The 18,152-nt window shown below is 45.8% G+C and overlaps 1 protein-coding gene across 1 annotated transcript in view; it reads right to left on the bottom strand.

The window, feature by feature from the left end:
- Nucleotides 1-18,152, bottom strand: part of SORL1 (sortilin related receptor 1) — a 172,305-nt gene that overhangs the window by 97,348 nt on the left and 56,805 nt on the right. Inside the window, 4 exon segments of the mRNA XM_030333675.1 lie at nt 1,696-1,784; nt 11,803-11,876; nt 12,090-12,207; nt 14,606-14,798. Of these exon segments, the coding sequence (XP_030189535.1) occupies nt 1,696-1,784; nt 11,803-11,876; nt 12,090-12,207; nt 14,606-14,798 (474 nt within the window).

The following is an 18,152-nucleotide window of genomic DNA, read 5'->3' as shown; positions in this document are numbered from 1 at the left end:
TATTTTAGAGACTCAGTACCCGGCACGATTCAGGTTTGCTAAGCGCGTGAGATGCGAACTGATAATTGATGGATAAATAAATAAGTGGACGGATAGGTAAATAAATGGCAGCTCAAATGTGGGAAGCACAGCGCTCGGTGACTGTCCTCATGGGAGCAAACACCGATCGGAATGCGAATGCAGTGCTGCGCACAAACAGGGCTTCTGACTCTTGGCTCGAGAGAAGCAGCTGACCAGGGCCATACGGACTGGAGAACAGCCAGACGCCAGGACTTGGCTTCTCTCTGCTTCTTTGAGGCCAGGCTCCTCAGCACAGGGCAAATTCACCACAGGGGAAACCAGATGCTAAGGCCTCTTTTTTCAAACCACCCACCTCTCTCTTGCTGCTGAACCCTGTTTCTAAAAGGAGCAAAGGAAAAGAAGGCTTTCTTCCTTGCATTAAACAAGATGATTAGCGAAGCCTCTCCACCTCCGTTAGTAATACATCTTGTGGGTTCAGCTCAAAACTGGGAGGGCGCCTGGGTGGCTCAGGTGGTTAAGCGTCCAACTCTTCATTTTGGCCCAGGTCATGGCCTCACGGTTTGTGGGTTCAAGCCCCGTGTCAGGCCCTGTGCTGACAGAGAGGAGCCTGCTTGGGATTCTCTGTCTCCCTCTCTCTCTGCCACTCCTCAATTAGCATGTGTGCATGTGCGCTCTAGCTCTCCCTCTCTCTCTCAAAACAAATAAACTTTCTTTTAATTTTTAACATTTATTTATTTTTGAGAGAGAGGGAGCATGAGCATGAGCAGGGGAGGGGCAGAGAGAGAGGGAGACACAGAGAGAGAGGGAGCTGTCAGCACAGAGCCCGATGCGGGGCTCGGACTCACAAACCATGAGATCATGACCTGAGCTGAAATCGGATGCTCAACCAACTGAGCCACAGGCTCATTTTTTTAAAAATAGGGAGAAGTGACAGCCCGTGTGCCCTGACGTAACGTTAACAAAACTAACTTTTGTCCCAACTCAGACAAAAATAATCAAAGTGGTTCCGATAAAAGCAGACTTACGCAGGCAGAGTTTACAGACCCTTGACATTTTTGCTTTTCAGAGCAATACATCTGCAAAGAGTACAGAATGCAATTTAACATGAGTACCAGCCCGGCCTGTCACTAACAGATGTGGGAATCCTCAGCAAGCTACCTTACCTTACTAAGCCTCAGTTTTCTCATTTATAACATGAAGCAGTTAACCCCAAATGTCCCTTCTAGGTCTGTTCCTATGAATCCCAAAACCCAAATGGATCACAGCAGAAGTCAACTGATTACCACGTAGAATGCATTCTGAAATGATTACTCAGGTACTATTATCATTTATCGACTGTTTTTATTATCACTCATTCTATGTCACACACAGAGCAAAGAAAGACAAGTTAAAGTCCCTAGTTAATTGTTTGGCCATTATTAATTTACATTTATAGAGAGCTGTCCTTTGTAGGCTCAATAAAATTATTTCATCTGTTTCTTATGATACCCCCTTGAGATAGGAAGGGCAGATTATCATCCCCCTATTAGAAACGGGGGTTTATTACGCTGAGGTCATAAACTGTGCCGTCAACAATCTAAGGCTGTAGAGAGATAATCCGCTTATACTCACAGACTTAAATTGTGGGGAGTACAGCGTGACGTTAAAAGAAAAAGCTTCATCGGAAACACTTACTTCAGCTCATTGGTTTCCATGCCCTGGGCGATGGCCATGATGATGCCGCCATGATCTCCCCAAGTATAGTAGTGAGGTCCAGGAAGTGCCTAAAGAGGAAAAGCCAGCGCTGATGCCACCGCTGTGGAGGTGACTGGGCAGAAACCATGCACGCCACACAGGCACACACATACACGGGCACACACATGAAAATGCAGCAGCAACACCAACCACTTGAATACAATGTTTTGGTTTTCAGGGCACATTCACATCCATTACCTCGTTTGCTCCACACGACCCTGGGATAGGGCAGCAAGTTCTCATATCCTAATTTTTTTTTTTTTTTCGCAAATGAAGAAAGTAGGGTTCATATTAAAGGGGCTGACTATAAACAGTAGAGGCAGGAGTCAAACCCAAATCTACTCTCACCAACCAGAGATTAAAAATTAACCAACTGGAGGGGCGCCTGGGTGGCTCAGTCGGTTGAGCGTCCAACTGCGGCTCAGGTCACGATCTTGCGGTTTGTGAGTTCGAGCCCCGCGTCGGGCTCTGTGCTGACAGCTCAGGGCCTGGAGCCTGCTTCGGATTCTGTGTCTCCCTCTGTCTCTGTCCCTCCCCTGCTCACGTTCTGTCTCTCTCTTTCTCTCAAAAATAAATAAACATTAAAAAAAATTTAACAATTAACCAACTGGAGTTCGAATTCTACCGTAATTATATAAACCCACAGCAGTCCATCGTCCCTGCCAATTACAACTGAAAACTTTGAACAAGATACAAAAATCAACTGCCCAAGGATGCTGAAAAGTAAACAAAATCAGGTGGCTTGTGTAGGGGACTTAAAAACCTGAGAAGCTACCACAAGGTTGGGGTTCCCTGGTATGGCTTTGCCCCAAGGGAAAGTCCCAGTCATGGAATACCTCAGTCCCAGATGGATGGCTAAACCTTCAGGAGAAACTGTTTCTGCCTAAGGAATCAGGAAACAAAGCCCCTACAGGCCTGGGAGAATGTGGATGAAATCCCAGAGGGGAAAGTGTCGAACAAGTAAATCCTCTAATTCTGTGTATATGAACTCATGCCCAACCCCTAAACTAAACATGTGTGCAGCAGGACCTAAACCAGCACAGCAAAGGTTTAGCGAACGGAACTGAGATTTTAACTGCCACCCTCAGAATACAAAAAGGAAGCTCAAGTCTGAATCTGAGCAGATTTACTACATGCTAAAACAAAAATATCGACATTCCTCCAGTAGATTTTATTCCACGCATCTCATTCACATGTCCAGCACACAATCCAAAATTACTCAACATGCAAGCATATCAATAAAACGTGTCCAATTCTCAAGGGAAAAGACAATCAACGGGGCCAACACCAAGATGATTCAAATGCCGAAGACTTTAAATAACGATCATAACTCTGTCTCATGAGTTAAAGGAAAACACACTTGAAACGAACAAAAGACATGAATTCTTCCCAGAGAAGTGGAAACTCTTTTTTAAGGAAAGAATTTTAGAACAGAAAAATCTAACATCTGAAGTAACAAATTCACTAATGGGCTCAACAACAGAATGGAAACGACAGAGGAACTGGTGAACTTGGCAATAAATATAGAAGAGTAGAAATTATGCATCCTAAAGAGCACACCAGGGGCGCCTGGGTAGCTCAGTCGACTTCGGCTCAGGTCACGATCTCACATCTCGTGAGTTCGAGCCCTGAGTCGGGCTCTGTGCTGACAGCTCAGAGCCTGGAGCCTGCTTCGGATTCTGTGTCTCCCTCTCTCTCTGCCCCTCCCAGCTCGCACTCTGTCTCTCTGTCAAAAATAAACAAACATAACAAACATTTTCAAATTAAAAAAAGAAAAGAACACACAAAAAAAGATTGAAAAGAAAAAAGCTCCACAGACAGGGAGGACAATAATAAAAGGTCTAAGCATGTGTAACTGGAGTCCAAGAATAACAGGAAAAAGGGACTAGAGCAGGGAAAAAAAAAATTGAGGAAATAATGGCAGAAACTTTACCAAATGTGGTGAAAAACATACATTCACATACTCAAGATCAGCATACCCACACAGGACAAACGCAAAGAAAACCACATCTAGATATATCACAAGAAAACTGCTGAAAACCAAAGATAAGAAAAAAACATTGAAGCATTTACACAAAATGACGCATTGCATACAGGAAACTGGAAACTAAAATGACTACAGATTTCTCATAAGAAACCAGGGAGGCAAGAAGATAGTAGCACGTCTTTAAAGCACTGAGAGAAAATTACTGTCAAACCAGAATTCTATATCCAGCACACATATCCTCCAGGAAGGAAAGCGAAATACAGAGATTCTCAAATGAAGGAAAACCAAGAAAATGCATAGCCAATAGGTCTGCTCAACAAAAAATGCTAAAGGAGTTTCTTGAGGCCGTAGGGAAACCTATCAGGGGCTTACAGGGATTCTCAGGAATGAAGAAAGGGCAAAAGAAATAACCTGGGTAAATATGAGAGACTGTTTTTTCCCCCTTGAACTCTTTAAAACTGATATTAAAACTGGTATTTAAAAACAGGTAAAGCAAAACAAAAGCAAAAACACTGTCTTATAGTGTTTTAATGTATCTCAATGGGATACACAGAATAATAACAAAAAGGTCAGGAAAAGAGAAAGGGACTTACGTGCTTGCAAGGTTTCTAAATTTTAGGTTAGGTGTAACATTATGTTAAGAGCAATGTTAATTCAAAAAAGACCATGAAAGATTAAATATACATGTTGTCATCCTCAGAGTAACCGCTAAAAAAATACAAAGAGAGGCAACTGGGTGGCTCAGTTGGTTAAGAAACCGACTCTTGCTTTTGGCTCAGGTCATTATCTCATGGTTCCTGGGTTCAAGCCCCACGTCAGGCTCCACACTAATAGGGTGGGGCCTGCTTGGGATTCTATCTATCCCTCTCTCTCTCTGCCCCTCCCATGTTCTCTCAAAATAAATAAATTATTTAAAAAATATAAAGAAATATAATAAAAAAGACAATACCTAAATAAAAGTAGAATGCCAAAACTATCTAAATAATATTAAAAAGGCAGTAAAGGAAGAACAGAGGAATAAAAAATAAAGATCATATATACATACATAAAATCCTGGACCTAAATCCAACTATATCAATAATTATGTTAAATGGTAACAGTCTTGGGCACCTGGGTGGCTCAGTCGGTTAAGCTCGGGTCTTGATCTCAGGGTCATGAGTTCAAGACCTGCACTGGGTTCCACACCCAATAAATAAAATAAGTAAATAAATAAAATGGTGAATTTTATGGTATGTGAATTACATCTCAACTTTAAAGGGGAACATTAAAAAATACTCTGAACTGAGTGACAGCAAAATTATAACATGTCTAAAATTTGTGGCCGTAGCTAACACAGTATTTAGAGGAAAACTTACAGCTTTAAATGTTGCTATTAGGAAAAACATCTAAAATCAGTGACCTAAAGTTACACCAAAAAAACTACAAGAAGAAAAGCAAAGTAAATCCGAAGTAAGTAACGTTAAAGACAATACTAAAGAGCAGAAATCAACAAAAGAAAGAACAGAGACAAAGCCAAAAGCATGTTCTTTAAAACGATCAACAATATTGACAAACCAGTAACTAAACTAATAAAAGCAAAATAGAAAAAAAAAAAAACACACAAATTATCAATATCAGGAATGAAAACAGGTTATCACCACAGATCCTATAGACATTAAAAAAAATTAAAAAATACCTTGAGTCATTTTAACCCAATAAATTCAGTAACTTAGATGAAACTCACCAAGATAGACACAAGTCGTAGAAAATCTGAATAGTTCTCTATCTGCCAGAGAAACTGAATTTCTAACCAAAACATTCCCAAGAAGACTCCAAGAATAAAAAAGTGCTACTAAAAATAAATTTGAAAAAAATTAAAAAAAAAAAAAACAGAAGACGACTCTAGGTCGAGATACATTCACTGGTTAATTATTCAAGAAAAAAACAACAACACCACTTTTACATAAAAGAGGAATCACTGCTCAACTTGTTCTATGACACCAGCCCAACCCTAATTCCAAAACTTGAAAAGACATTAAAAAAAAAACAAAGCAGACCAATATCTCTCTCGTGAATAATGTAAAAATCTGTAACAAAGTATTAGCGACTCAAACCTAACCTTATATAATAAGGATAATATATCGGGGCGCCTGGGTGGCTCAGTTGGTTGAGCGTCCGACTTTGGCTCTGGTCATGATCTCACGATTCGTTAGTTCGAGCCCAGCGTCAGGCTCTGTGCGGGCAGCTCAGAGCCTGGAGCCTGCTTCGGATTCTGTGTCTCACTCTCTCTCTCTCTCTGCCCCTCCCCAGCTTGCACTCTGTCTCTCCCTCTCTCAAAAATAAATGAACATTAAAAAAAAATTTTAATCAGGATAATATATCATAATGAAATCGAGTTTATCCCAGTAATTCGAGATTAGTATAATAGTCAAGAATCAAACAATGTAAATACCATATCATATATGTGATGGTACGATAATGAAAAAAATTACGTACTTTGGTCTTCATTCCCAGCTCCTGGTCAGAGCTCTTAAAAACCTTGTAACTTCCTGACTGATGGGAGTGATGTGTATCTTATATATTCTATATCCCTTAGAACTTCCTAGATGATAGGAGAGTCCTTTGTTCTAATAAGGTGACTCTCGGTGGACCCCTGGACAGTACAGGGGCTGGCTACCAGAAAATCTAAACACGATTAGAAGCCTGAAACTTTCAGCCCCACCCCATCCCCTGGGGAAAGGACAGAGGGCTGGAGAGTCTAAGTTCATAATCAATCATGCCTAAATGATGAAGCCACCATTAAAAAAAAACATCCCTGGGGCTCCTGGGTGGCTCAGTCAGTTGAGTATCCGACTGAGGTCACAATCTTGCAGTCCATGAGTTGGGAGCCCCACGTCGGGTTCTGTGCTCACAGCTTGGAGCCTGGGGCCTGTTTCAGATTCTGTGTCTCCCTCTCTCTCTGCCCCTCCCCCGCTCATGCTTGCTCATGCGCGCACTCTCTCTCTCTCTCTCTCTCTGTTTCAAAAATAAATGTTAAAAAAAAAAACAAACAATTTTTTTAACAAAAATAAAAATTAAAAAATCCCCTTAACTGAGAGATGTGAAGAGCTCCCAGGTTGATGGAGACATCCACATGCTGGGAGGCTGGCACATCTCACCTCCATGAGGACAGAAGTTCCTAGCTCAGGACCCTTCTGGACCTTGCCCTATGTACCTCTTCATCCAGCTACTCATCTGTAGCCTTTGTAATATCCTGCATAATAAACTGATGGACGTAAGTAAATATTTCCTTGAATTCTGTCAGCCATTCTAGCAAATTATGGAACCCAAGAAGCTTGCGGGGCGGTGGGGGGGGGGGGGGTGTTCATAGGAACATCCTATTTATAAGCTGCTCAGTCAGAAGAATAAGTGACAACCTGTACCTTGCAATTAGCATGAGAGGTGAGGTGGGGTGGGGCTCAGTCTCACGAGACTGAACCCTTAACCTGCGGGGTCTGTGGTGACTCCAGCTAGCTGGAGTGTAGGACTCAAGTGTAGGACATCCAGTTGGTGTCCAGAGAATTGGAGAATCGCTCCTTGTGAGGGGAAATTCCCCCAACGTTGGGTGTCACCAGTATTCTGAGGGGCGCCTGGGTGGCTCAGTTAGGCATCTGACTCGTGATTTTGGCTGGGTGATCTCACAGTTCATGGTTTCAAGCTCTGAGTCGGGCTCTGTGCGGACAGTGTGGAGCCTGCTTGGGAGTCTCTCTTTCTCCTTCTCTCTCTGCCCTTCCCCTGCTTGTGATCTCTCTCTCTCTCTCTCTCCCTCCCTCCCTCCCTCCCTCCCTCCCTCAAAATAAATAAATAAACTTTTAAAAAATGGTCCTTCAAATCTCTTTTTAAAAAGTATTCTGGGGCACCTGGGTGGCTCAATCAGTTAAGCATCCGACTCTTGAATTCCGTTCGACAATTAAGTAATGGCGCCAGGGCTATCCCAGCCCACAGCCTGTGCTGTCCCTGCTCCATCTTGCCACTTCATCTTCTCCCATAAACCCACCCACTCATGCAGACTCTGTGGGACAAGGAGGGGCGGCGGGTGCTCAGGAGACTGGCCCTAGACCCGGTCCAGCCACCGTGCGGGGGCCTCAGTCTCATCATCGATGCTGACACATAAGGACCCTGGTCGGCTCTGACAGGCTGTCATTTTATAATTCTAAATCAACTACCCAATTTCAGATGGGGAAAGCCTCAGCTCCAAAGGGCACAGAAGATTTATCCAGGCTCACAAAGAAAAGGTCCCAGGACCTCCCAGACTCGTCTAACTTTCTCGACAGTCAGGAGTAACATCTATCAGCCAACAATACATGGTGTCCACTATAATCATCAAAAAAAAAAAAAAAAAAAAAAAAAAAAGGCAAGTGGGACACGTGGGTGGCTCAGTTGGTTAAGCGTCTGACTTTGGCTCAGGTCATGATCTCATGGTTCATGGAGTTCAAGCCCAGCATCGGGCTCTCTGCTGTCAGCGAAGAGCCTGCCTCAGATCCTCTGCCTCCCTCCCTCTGGCCCTCCCCAGCTCACGCGTGATGATCTCTCTCTCTCTAAAAAATAACAAAAACACTTTTAAAAATTTTTTTAATTAAAACAAACTGAAGTAAAATAGGTACAAGATGTGAACACTGCACAGCATGATTTTTAAATAGCCAATGAGCATATGAGAAGAAGCTCAGCATCATCAGTCACCAAGGAAAGGCCAGTTAAGACCATGATGAGGGGGATGCCTGGGTGGCTCAGTCACACTGAGCCTGACTCTTGATTTTGGCTCAGGTCATGAGCTCATGGTTCATGGGTTCAAGCCCGCATTGGACTCTGTGCTGACAGCATGGAGACTGTTTGGGATTCTGTCTCTCCCCCTCTCTCTGCCCCTCACCTGCTATGCTCTCTCTCTCTCAAAATAAATTTTAGAAAATAAATTAAATTTAAAAAAATTTTAAAACACACAATGAGGGGTGCTGGGTGGTTCCATTGGTTAAGTGGCCAACTCTTGATTTCAGCTCAGGCCACACATAGTCTGACAGGTCATAAGTTTGAGCCCCAAAGAGGACTCTGCATTGAAAGCAAGGAGCCTGCTTGGAATTCCCTCCCTCTCTCTCTGCCCCTACCCTGCTCACGCTCGCTCTCGCTCTCGCTCTCTCTCTCTCTCTCTCTCCCTCTCTCAAAACTAAATAAACATTTTTTAAAAACCGTGATGAGACATCACTGCATACTCATCAAACGGTCTAAAATTAAAAAGACTGACCATACCAACTGTTGGCGTGGACCTGAAGCATTCAGAACTCTCACACACTGTTGGTCGAAATGTAAAATGGTACATCCACTTGGGAAAACAATTTGGTAATTCCTTAAAAAGTTAAACATAAGACCCACTAAGCTGTCCAGTCATTCCATTCTGAGGTATCAGCCCGGAAGAAATAGAAATATGTAGCTAAAAAAAAAAAAAAAAAAAAAGCACGTAATCAAATGTTATAACCGCTATAATTTATAATCGGCAAAAACCGTAATGCCCATCAACAGACGAATGGATAAACAAATTGTAGAATATCCCTACAGTGGGACGCTAATCAACAACAAAATGGGAAAGAGCCCCTGATACATGAAACCGCATGAATACACCTCAAAATCACCATGACGAGGGACAGAAGCCAGGCAAACGGGTGGCATGTTATGAATCCATTTATATAAAATTCTAGAAAACGCTAACTAATAATCTGGCAGGGACGAGGTCAAGAGAAGGATGGACTGCGAAGGGGGAAGAAAGATACTTTGGGGAGGGACAGAAACGCTTGTTGTCTTAACGGTGGGGTCGGCGACGGTTTAGGGATGGTGACCAATTCTGATCACACCGTACCCTTTCCTATGCAGAGTTTACCGTCCTCAACAAATAAAGGTAAGGAAAGACAGCACAGAAAAGAACTCGGGATCGGGGAATTTACCTACTCATGAGTACCGGGAGGGGAACGAGAAGCACAGTCACCAATTTTCTGGGCAACCTCTACCCACCGCATCTCTATCTCACACTTCCCCTGTCACCACCCATGCCCTTCAAACCCCCAGACTGTCCCATGCGAACACCGCCTGAGCGCACTCAGATGCCCACTCGCACAGACGCGGTCTCAACCCTCCTCTCCCCTCCTTCCAAAAATAAGATCCCTTGTGCAATGGCTGCTCTTGGCGGGCATGAAGCATGCCTGGCAGGAGGCACAAGAGTGGCCCCAGCATTAGCCACATGACACTGCTTCACTGGAGAAGAAACAAGCCACTGCTTTCTACCCTGAAGGAGAGCACTCGCAGATGTTCAAATCCCAGAGGACACCGACATCAGAAGGTCCAAAACAAACCACAAGCCTATCCGCTGAGGAGAGAACACCCCGTTTCAAAAGGAAGGTCTGGCTCCCCAGAAGAGGAAAGCCAGCTGTTTAATCCTTCCCAAGGGGGCGGCGCAGGGATGCCCCCCACACTCCAAACTGTTCACGCTTTTTGACTCCTGGGCCTGAACGACATCTTTCACCCGAACACGGAGTTATGTTCTCCACCATCCTGGATGGTTCTTTATTTACGCGCACACATGACGTCTCGGTCCCAGATCCCTCAGCCTGAAGGACTGTAAGCCCTACCTCGTAGGAGAGAGGTGCTAGGTCTCTGTAAACTGTACAGAAGCCAAACAAACGTCGGGTATTATTAATGCTTCACATAGTACATATTTAAATATAAATGTGTACAGGGTGCCTGTGTGGCTCAGACATTAAGCATCTGACTTAGGCTCAGGTCACGGTTTGTGAGTTCAAGTCCCACATCGAGTGAGCTCAAGCCCCTCATTGGATAAACACGAGCCCCACTTTGGGTGAGCCCTGCCTTTCTCTCTCTCACTCTCTCATTCCCTCTGCCCCTCCTGGGATTCTCTCTTTCTCTCTCTCTCTGCCCCAGTCTCCCCCTGGATCACTTGCACCCTCTCTCTCTCAAAGAAAAAACAATAAAAATAAATAAAGAAGTAAATATGAACGTGTACATATCACATTCCCCAATAAGAAGCACCGTGAGGATGCTGGCTCTTCTGAGAACGCTACATCCCTCCTGACATCATGCGAGACGTACTCAGTTAAATTCTTGCCCAGTAGTCTGTTGCGATCTCCTGGTGGCTCCCCACACGGGCAGGAGAGTGCCCCTGAAAGCCACCCCTTGGCATGGGAGGCTGCTGAAAGCGTTGTTTTTCGGTTTTTTTTTTTTTTTTTTTTTAAACAGGTTTGGCAATTCTCTAATGTCCAAGGCTGGATGAACATTTTGGGACTATAAAGCGAGTTCTACTTTCAGAACTAGTATGATCAGTGCCTAAGGACCCAAAGTAGCTCTACGAACTTAAGGTAAAAACAGTCTTCTGTGGCACCTGGGTGGCTCAGTCGATTGAGCGACTCACTTCGGCTCAGGTCACGCTCTCCCAGTTCACGGGTTCGAGCCCGCGTCGGGCTCGGTGCTGAGAGCACAGAGCTTGGAACCTGCTTCGGATTCTGTGTCTCCCTCTCTCTCTCTCTGCCCCTCCCTCGCTTGCACTCTCTCTCTCTCAAAAATAAACAAACATTTTTTAGAAGTTTTAACGAAAAAAAGATACAAAAATAAATAAAACAGCCAGCTTCACACCAGATACCCACACCGTCCTTTGCTGACAGGGGCTGCCAACGTTATGCTGAGTACCCGCCCCATGCCAGGCCCAGCAAACTGGGCATTGCTTTGTCCTCTTGGGATATTTAGTTACATTTACAAGGCGGGGGGAAGAAAAGGTCTGTTTTTGATTCAAAGGGCTATCTTTCGGCAAAATCGCGAGCCCACATTACAAGGTGTGGACACAAGTCAGCGCAGCGGGCGCTCACGTGTGGCTCTGGGTTCCCCTCTTTATTTTATAGTCATACTTGGTGCCATTGACCTCCACCTGAGGCCACAAGTGTTCCTGAAACGCTGAGGCCCAATCGTGTTCTCAGACAAACAAGAACACGGGCTGAGGCTGGGGGCAGGTTGGGGTCGGGAGTGGGGGGGGGGGGGGGGGGGGAGCTGACCTCTCGCCATCGGGCTCCCGCACTGCTGGAGATGTACACGTTCGTCTTGCTTGCCAAGTTCTTTCCCACTGACCCTGAAATGCAAGAGGAATAATGACTTTCAATTTCAAGAATATGTCAGATACCCGCCTTGCCCAGCTAGGAGTCCGAAGTGGTATTTAGCGACTGAGAACGTCTCAAAACCACAAACAGCACCTGCCGCGGCAGGTGTCCGTGGTCACCGCGTATTCGGCTGCGTGTAACCAAAGAGCTCGGGGCCTAAGGGAGAAGCGGCAACGCAGACCTACCAGTGGCAATGATGAGCCCGGGAGCGGACTCCTTGGACAGGATGGGCATCCTCCGGAGCTGAAGGTTGAGCAGCTGGCTGAGCCGCTGGGCCAGGTGGAGGGAACAGCCCTGGGCGAGCTACGGGACACAAGTTCCAGACCCCATCAGCACGTGACAGGGTGCCTCCCGCTCCCCCAACACACGGAGGCCCGAGCGAGGACACTGCGGCCACACACAGCGAAAAGGGAATCTGGCCCAGAGGAAACCAGAACTCACGCCCCAGCTGTCCCCACACCGTCCCCCCTCCCACCGCAGGTGGATGCGATTATCCGAACCACACAGATGCCTCCCGCTGAAGAAAAGAGAAAAATAAAATTAAAACATTCCTTCGGAGACTCTCAGAGAATGGCAATTAGAAATCAGTGTCAACTCAAATAGATCGAAAGCTATCACTCCCTCTAGATTGCCCAGAGATAACTCTCACGTGATTTGGGACCGAAGAGAAATGAAATGATTTCAGGGCATTCGCTGTTTAAGTCAGGAGAGATCAACTGCAAATAGGATTTACGCAACGCCGTCAGAGGAAACACCACGGATCAGAAGTCACAAAGCTCCCAGATGTACAACACATGAGATCTAAAAATCCACATGAGAACAATTGTGATGCAGTCTGCATTCGTCCAAAGAACCAGCCCTGCGATGAACGTCCACTGCAAAACTAGTTACTCAAATTCGCCTCCACCACTTCACATTCGGATTTTAATAGTTCTGCAAACAAAGCCGTTTGCTGTGTGGTCAGGCCTGGTTCCCTTGGCCAGAATGTGCTGGTCGAATGTCATTCGGCCACGTCTGGTGTTCTAGACGGGGTAACTCTTGGGTGCGCTCACGTTAATGGGTAAAAGTTGACATGGTCTGCAAGATACGCTGGTTTTTATAAAAAAGGATCTAACAAACGTCCACCTTGCTGGCATCGCAGTTTCGCAAATGAAAACTGGAGCAAGTTAGGCTGGGTCTCAAAGAAAGATGTGCCAACCAACCTGTTCTTTCACCACCTAAACTCACAAGCAGAAACGAAAAGCTCGACCAACTGTTGTACAACTCATAACTAAACAGATCAGTCAGGGGAATAAGCTGAGTTTCAACACCACCATTAATTCTATACAACTAGGGCTCAGACCCCCAGCGGACACTCAAAAGCAGCCCACCCCCATCCACACAGACTCACGAAACACTCCCCAAGTCTAGAAGACACTCCTGAATAAAGAAGCACCTGTATGTTTGTCTCTTATCTACTTCTATCCTGCCTCTTCCCCGAGTGAGACTCCATGCGGTAAGCCGAAACCTGTTGCCAAATAGGGAAGAGTAACCGAGAAGCCTGGGGAAAGCAAGAGCCTCCAAAACAAATTTCCCAATGGCCACAGATACAGCATACAGTAGAGTCGACACAATCGTGGACAAACAAAATTCAAAAACCCAAAAGACCAGGTGACCGTCTAACTCTTACGGTTTTTCCGAGAACTGCTGCCACTCGAGTTTTTCTGAGTTCCTTCTGCCCACCTACTTTATATACCCCAGATCCCTTGTGCAAGGCGAAAGTGGAGGTGTGGGATGTCACATAAGGCCAAGGAACTCAAAGCCAAGAACACACTGTTCTTCCAAGAGACAAGAAAGGAGCCACCTAGGGGAGGGGGAACCCTTTAGTGAGACCAACTAATACCTTTCATATTCTCAGATTTTCAGATGGAGCCACTGATTGGGAAAATTGTAGAATCCTAAATTCTATTCAAGAAAGCATTTTTTTTTTCAAGTTCCACATCAATGTGGGACTTTAAATGTCAGAGTTTCCAAAACTTTTCTGGTTCACAACATAATTCGTATCCCCGTGAATTTTTTATAGCAGCCTCAGGCCAGAAGAAATACCAACACTTGGTTTTTAAGTAGTTAAGGCCAAGCAACTTAAATAAGTATACATGTTCTAATAACTTAGTAGCACCTCAAAAAAAAATATATATATACATATGTATATATACATGTACACACACACACACACACACATATATATACACACACATATATACATACACACAGAAAGAGAAAGAAAACAAAATTTCTATTTCATTCTTAAATAACCACATTTGCTTAATACGGGATACGTGCACCTGATGGGTACTACGTAACCTCTCAAAGTTTAGAATCATACCAATGTCATTTCCTGCTCCACCCTGATTTTCCCACTTGCTTTTTATCTTATCACCTGCTAGAAAATCCAGCTTCACCAAGGAACGATGCCTCCCAAAGAAATACAGCATGAAGTAATGTTGAAACTAGGAACTAACTCAAGACAGCATTTCACAGGGTGACGAACAAATATCACGTTGTCATGTGTGTCCCTTAAAAACTTAAAAACATCCCAGGTGCCCCTGGGAGTTCACCACGGCAGCCCCGGGTGCCTGGGTGCTGAGTTTGGGAACTGTAAGGGCAGATCGCCACATAAAAATTTGTATTAAAAGCCCAAACAAGATGAAAGCATCGATACCTCACAATTGATTTTTTCTCCATATCCTGTGAAGGCTGGAGCCTGAAGAAATTCCCACGTGCCACCTTTGTCAAAGGTGATGACTGATCTCATGTTCTCCTCATTCATAGAACCGTTAATCAGAGTAGCAATGTAGACTCCTTGTAACCCTTCCACTCGGTGGAAGTCAGCAAATGGCTCATTTGCAAAATACCTGCGTAAGAGAAAATAAACAGCTGCGGACCAGAATTGACATTTCCTTGGTATGTTTTTATTGTAAATAACATAAAACTTAACTGTTTCAAAGGACAGAACTCAATGGCATGAAGTACACTTGCAACGTTGTGTTGTACCAGCATCACTATCTGGTTCCAGAACCTTTCCAGCATCTCAGAAAGAAACCCCATACCCATTGGCAAGCATTCCCCGTCTCCTTCCCATCCCAGGTCCTGGCAAGCCCTCGCCACTAGTTAGTTTTCCTCTCTCCAGGTTTGCCTGTTCTGGATGTTTCATTATCATCGGAATCGTGCAACATGTGGCCTTTTTTATGGTTACTTTCCCATGTTTTCGACATTCGCCCATATTGTAGCACGTAACAGCACCCGGTCCCTTGTCACAGTTGAATAACCTGTTGGTTTTCTGTTTTGTTTTTGTTTTTGTTTTTTTTTTAATTTTTTTTTTCAATGTTTATTTATTTTTGGGACAGAGAGAGACAGAGCATGAACGGGCGAGGGGCAGAGAGAGAGGGAGACACAGAATCGGAAACAGGCTCCAGGCTCTGAGCCATCAGCCCAGAGCCTGACGCGGGGCTCGAACTCCCGGACCACGAGATCGTGACCTGGCTGAAGTTGGACGCTTAACCGACTGCGCCACCTCTGTTTTTTTTTTAATGTGACTGTTTTTTAACCTTGAAGGCCAGGATACTGATCCCCTCGGTAGGGAGTTCAGAATGCTGAGTACAACACAGAAAGCTGATGAAAGGGTCCCACCCAGTTCTTCACTAACAAATTCACCGCAAATCCTCCAGTGAGCCTCGGCCAACGGAAAACAATAAGCTGGTCTTGCCAGACGCTAATAGAAGAGCTGGGGCTTTACCCCAATCTGCAGGAATACGGTGTGACAGCTTACACAGCCTTACACTTTCGACTAATTATCCAACACGCTGATCGGACAGAAGCCCATAGGGTTTCTGTCAGAAAGCAGAGCAGAATCCCTACCCAAGGAGGCCATATGCAGAGCGAGGATGGTTCTAGAAACTTGAGGTTCTACTTGGTAACAGCGATGCAGAGAATAAGCCCTCCCAGGCCTGAACTGCCATGCTAGGACATTGATTTCACTGGAAAGTAGCTCTGCACTGAAAAGGTACCACAGGATTCAAATGCAACAGATCGCGGAGAAGCGCTAACCAGACTTCACACGTGGCTTTCAAAACTGGAAGTGTGTCCTTTATTTAAAAGGGTTCTGAGCCACTGGGCTTTGTTTAAACACAAAACAAAACAAAACAAAACACAGAAGTGCTTTCTTCCATGATCTGCTGTATAAATCTTGAGCTGGTTGGGTGCTTGGCCTCCTCAGACAGAAAGAAGCACGCTCCAGGCTCTGAGGCAGAGGAGGAAATTTTTGAAAAAATTTTTTTTAATGTTTATTCATTTTTGAGAGACAGAGAGAGACAGAGGGTGAGTGGGGGAGGGGCAGAGAGAGAGAGAGAGAGAGAGAGAGAGAGAGAGAGAGAGGAGAGAGAGAGAGAATCCGAAGCAGACTCTGAGCGGTCAGCACAGAGCCCCATCCAGGACTCGAACTCCCTGGTCGTGAGATCATGACCTGAGCCCAAGTCGGACGCTTAACCGACTGAGCCACCAGGCGCCCCTGAAAAAGGACATTTTTAAAAAGCACTGACAAAGCTACCTCAGGGTGAGAGACGGAGCACAATCCTCAGTAAGCTACGGGTGTTGAGACCACATATTCTGACATGTGGTTTCCTTAGGTCTACTGGAGTTATGTTTTGGTTGCTGCTTTGGAAATCGGTTCAAGATCTCTCATCTACCTGCTCCCTGTTTGCCTCAGCAATACGGTGTTGGATTCCATCATCATGAAGCTGCCACCGTCAGCTCCAATGGCTTCCTTCACGCATACGGGAGGTCTGGGTTTCTCTCATCAAAAGAGCCCTGCTTGTTCCCTCTGGTCATTCCCCTGGAATTTTGGGCTCTTGGATCCAAGCAGAAACCTGTCCTCCGTGCCTCACACGCTCCCCAGACTGTCCTGTCGGCTCCCCTTGGGCCCTGCGACAACTCACCTCTCCCCGAGCGCCCTCTGTTCATCCATTTTCCTACATTTCTTCTCGTTAGCCCTCACAACAGCACCTGCCCCTGCTCCCCGGCCACGCACCAGGGCCACTCGACCACCCTCCCTCCAGAACCCAAGGCCGCCTCGCCCTCATCTGAGGTTCTCCTCAGTTGCCCCCCGCCAGGCCTGACATCTCCTCTCCACACCTGGTCCTCCACCCAGACATCACTTTCCATGACATTTCTGCTCTGCCCATCCCCCCAGTGCCAGGGTCACCCCGTTAGGAACTCCTCCTCCAGTTCTCAAAGCAAGTTAGGATCGGTTCTTTGGCACTTTTCCTATTGCGTTCAAAGAACAACTCATTTCAAATACCACAGAAGTGCTGTGTTTTGTTTTCCTTTGTGTTGCGCTGTTTTTCTCAATCAGCCTGCCCACCTAATCCGCTCACTCACCCTTAGCCCATTTCACCTTGCTGAGATGGAGAAGTGGGTGACAAAACTGGACTCAAAGGAGCTTACCTGAAGATCTCCAGTCGTGAGATAAAATCTGAGGAGAGCGACCAGAAGGCTGAGCCTGTGTTGGTCTGTGAGTGTATACACAAATCTGTTTCCAATTTCCGACCTGGATCGTATGCTCAGGCAGGGCGGTAGTGTGACCTCTGTGACCAAATAAAGGACCGTGCGTGTATGTGACAGGGACATATGGTCACATAACTGAGCTTACTGCCTCCTGGGGAGCCGCTCTCCTCGGCTTCTGGCTTCAGCTCTGCCCTGAGATCTCTACCCTGATTACCTGACGAATGTGGAGGATAAGGAAACCTCCCGCAAGCTGTGATTTACCTGTTCCACAGCCAGAGGCTCTCAAAGGTGAGGGGGCAAAAAAACCCAGAATCTATAAAAGGCCTGAGGAATAATGGCTTATAGTTTTAATTATAATAAAAGGAAGGAGGGGCGCCTGGGTGGCTCAGTCGGTTGAGCGTCCCGCTTCGGCTCAGGTCACGATCTCATGGTCCGGGAGTTCGAGCCCCGCGTCGGGCTCTGGGCTGACGGCTCAGAGCCTGGAGCCTGCTTTGGATTCTGTCTCCCTCTCTCTCTGCCCCTCCCCCCACTCACCCTCTGTCTCTCAAAAACAAACATTAAGGGGCGCCTGGGTGGCGCAGTCGGTTAAGCGTCCGACTTCAGCCAGGTCACGATCTCGCGGTCCGGGAGTTCGAGCCCCGCGTCGGGCTCTGGGCTGATGGCTCGGAGCCTGGAGCCTGTTTCCGATTCTGTGTCTCCCCCTCTCT

This window comes from Lynx canadensis, chromosome D1 (assembly GCF_007474595.2).
Source record: "Lynx canadensis isolate LIC74 chromosome D1, mLynCan4.pri.v2, whole genome shotgun sequence".
NCBI lineage: Eukaryota > Metazoa > Chordata > Mammalia > Carnivora > Felidae > Lynx > Lynx canadensis.
This window is presented reverse-complemented; position numbering and strand designations above follow the sequence as displayed.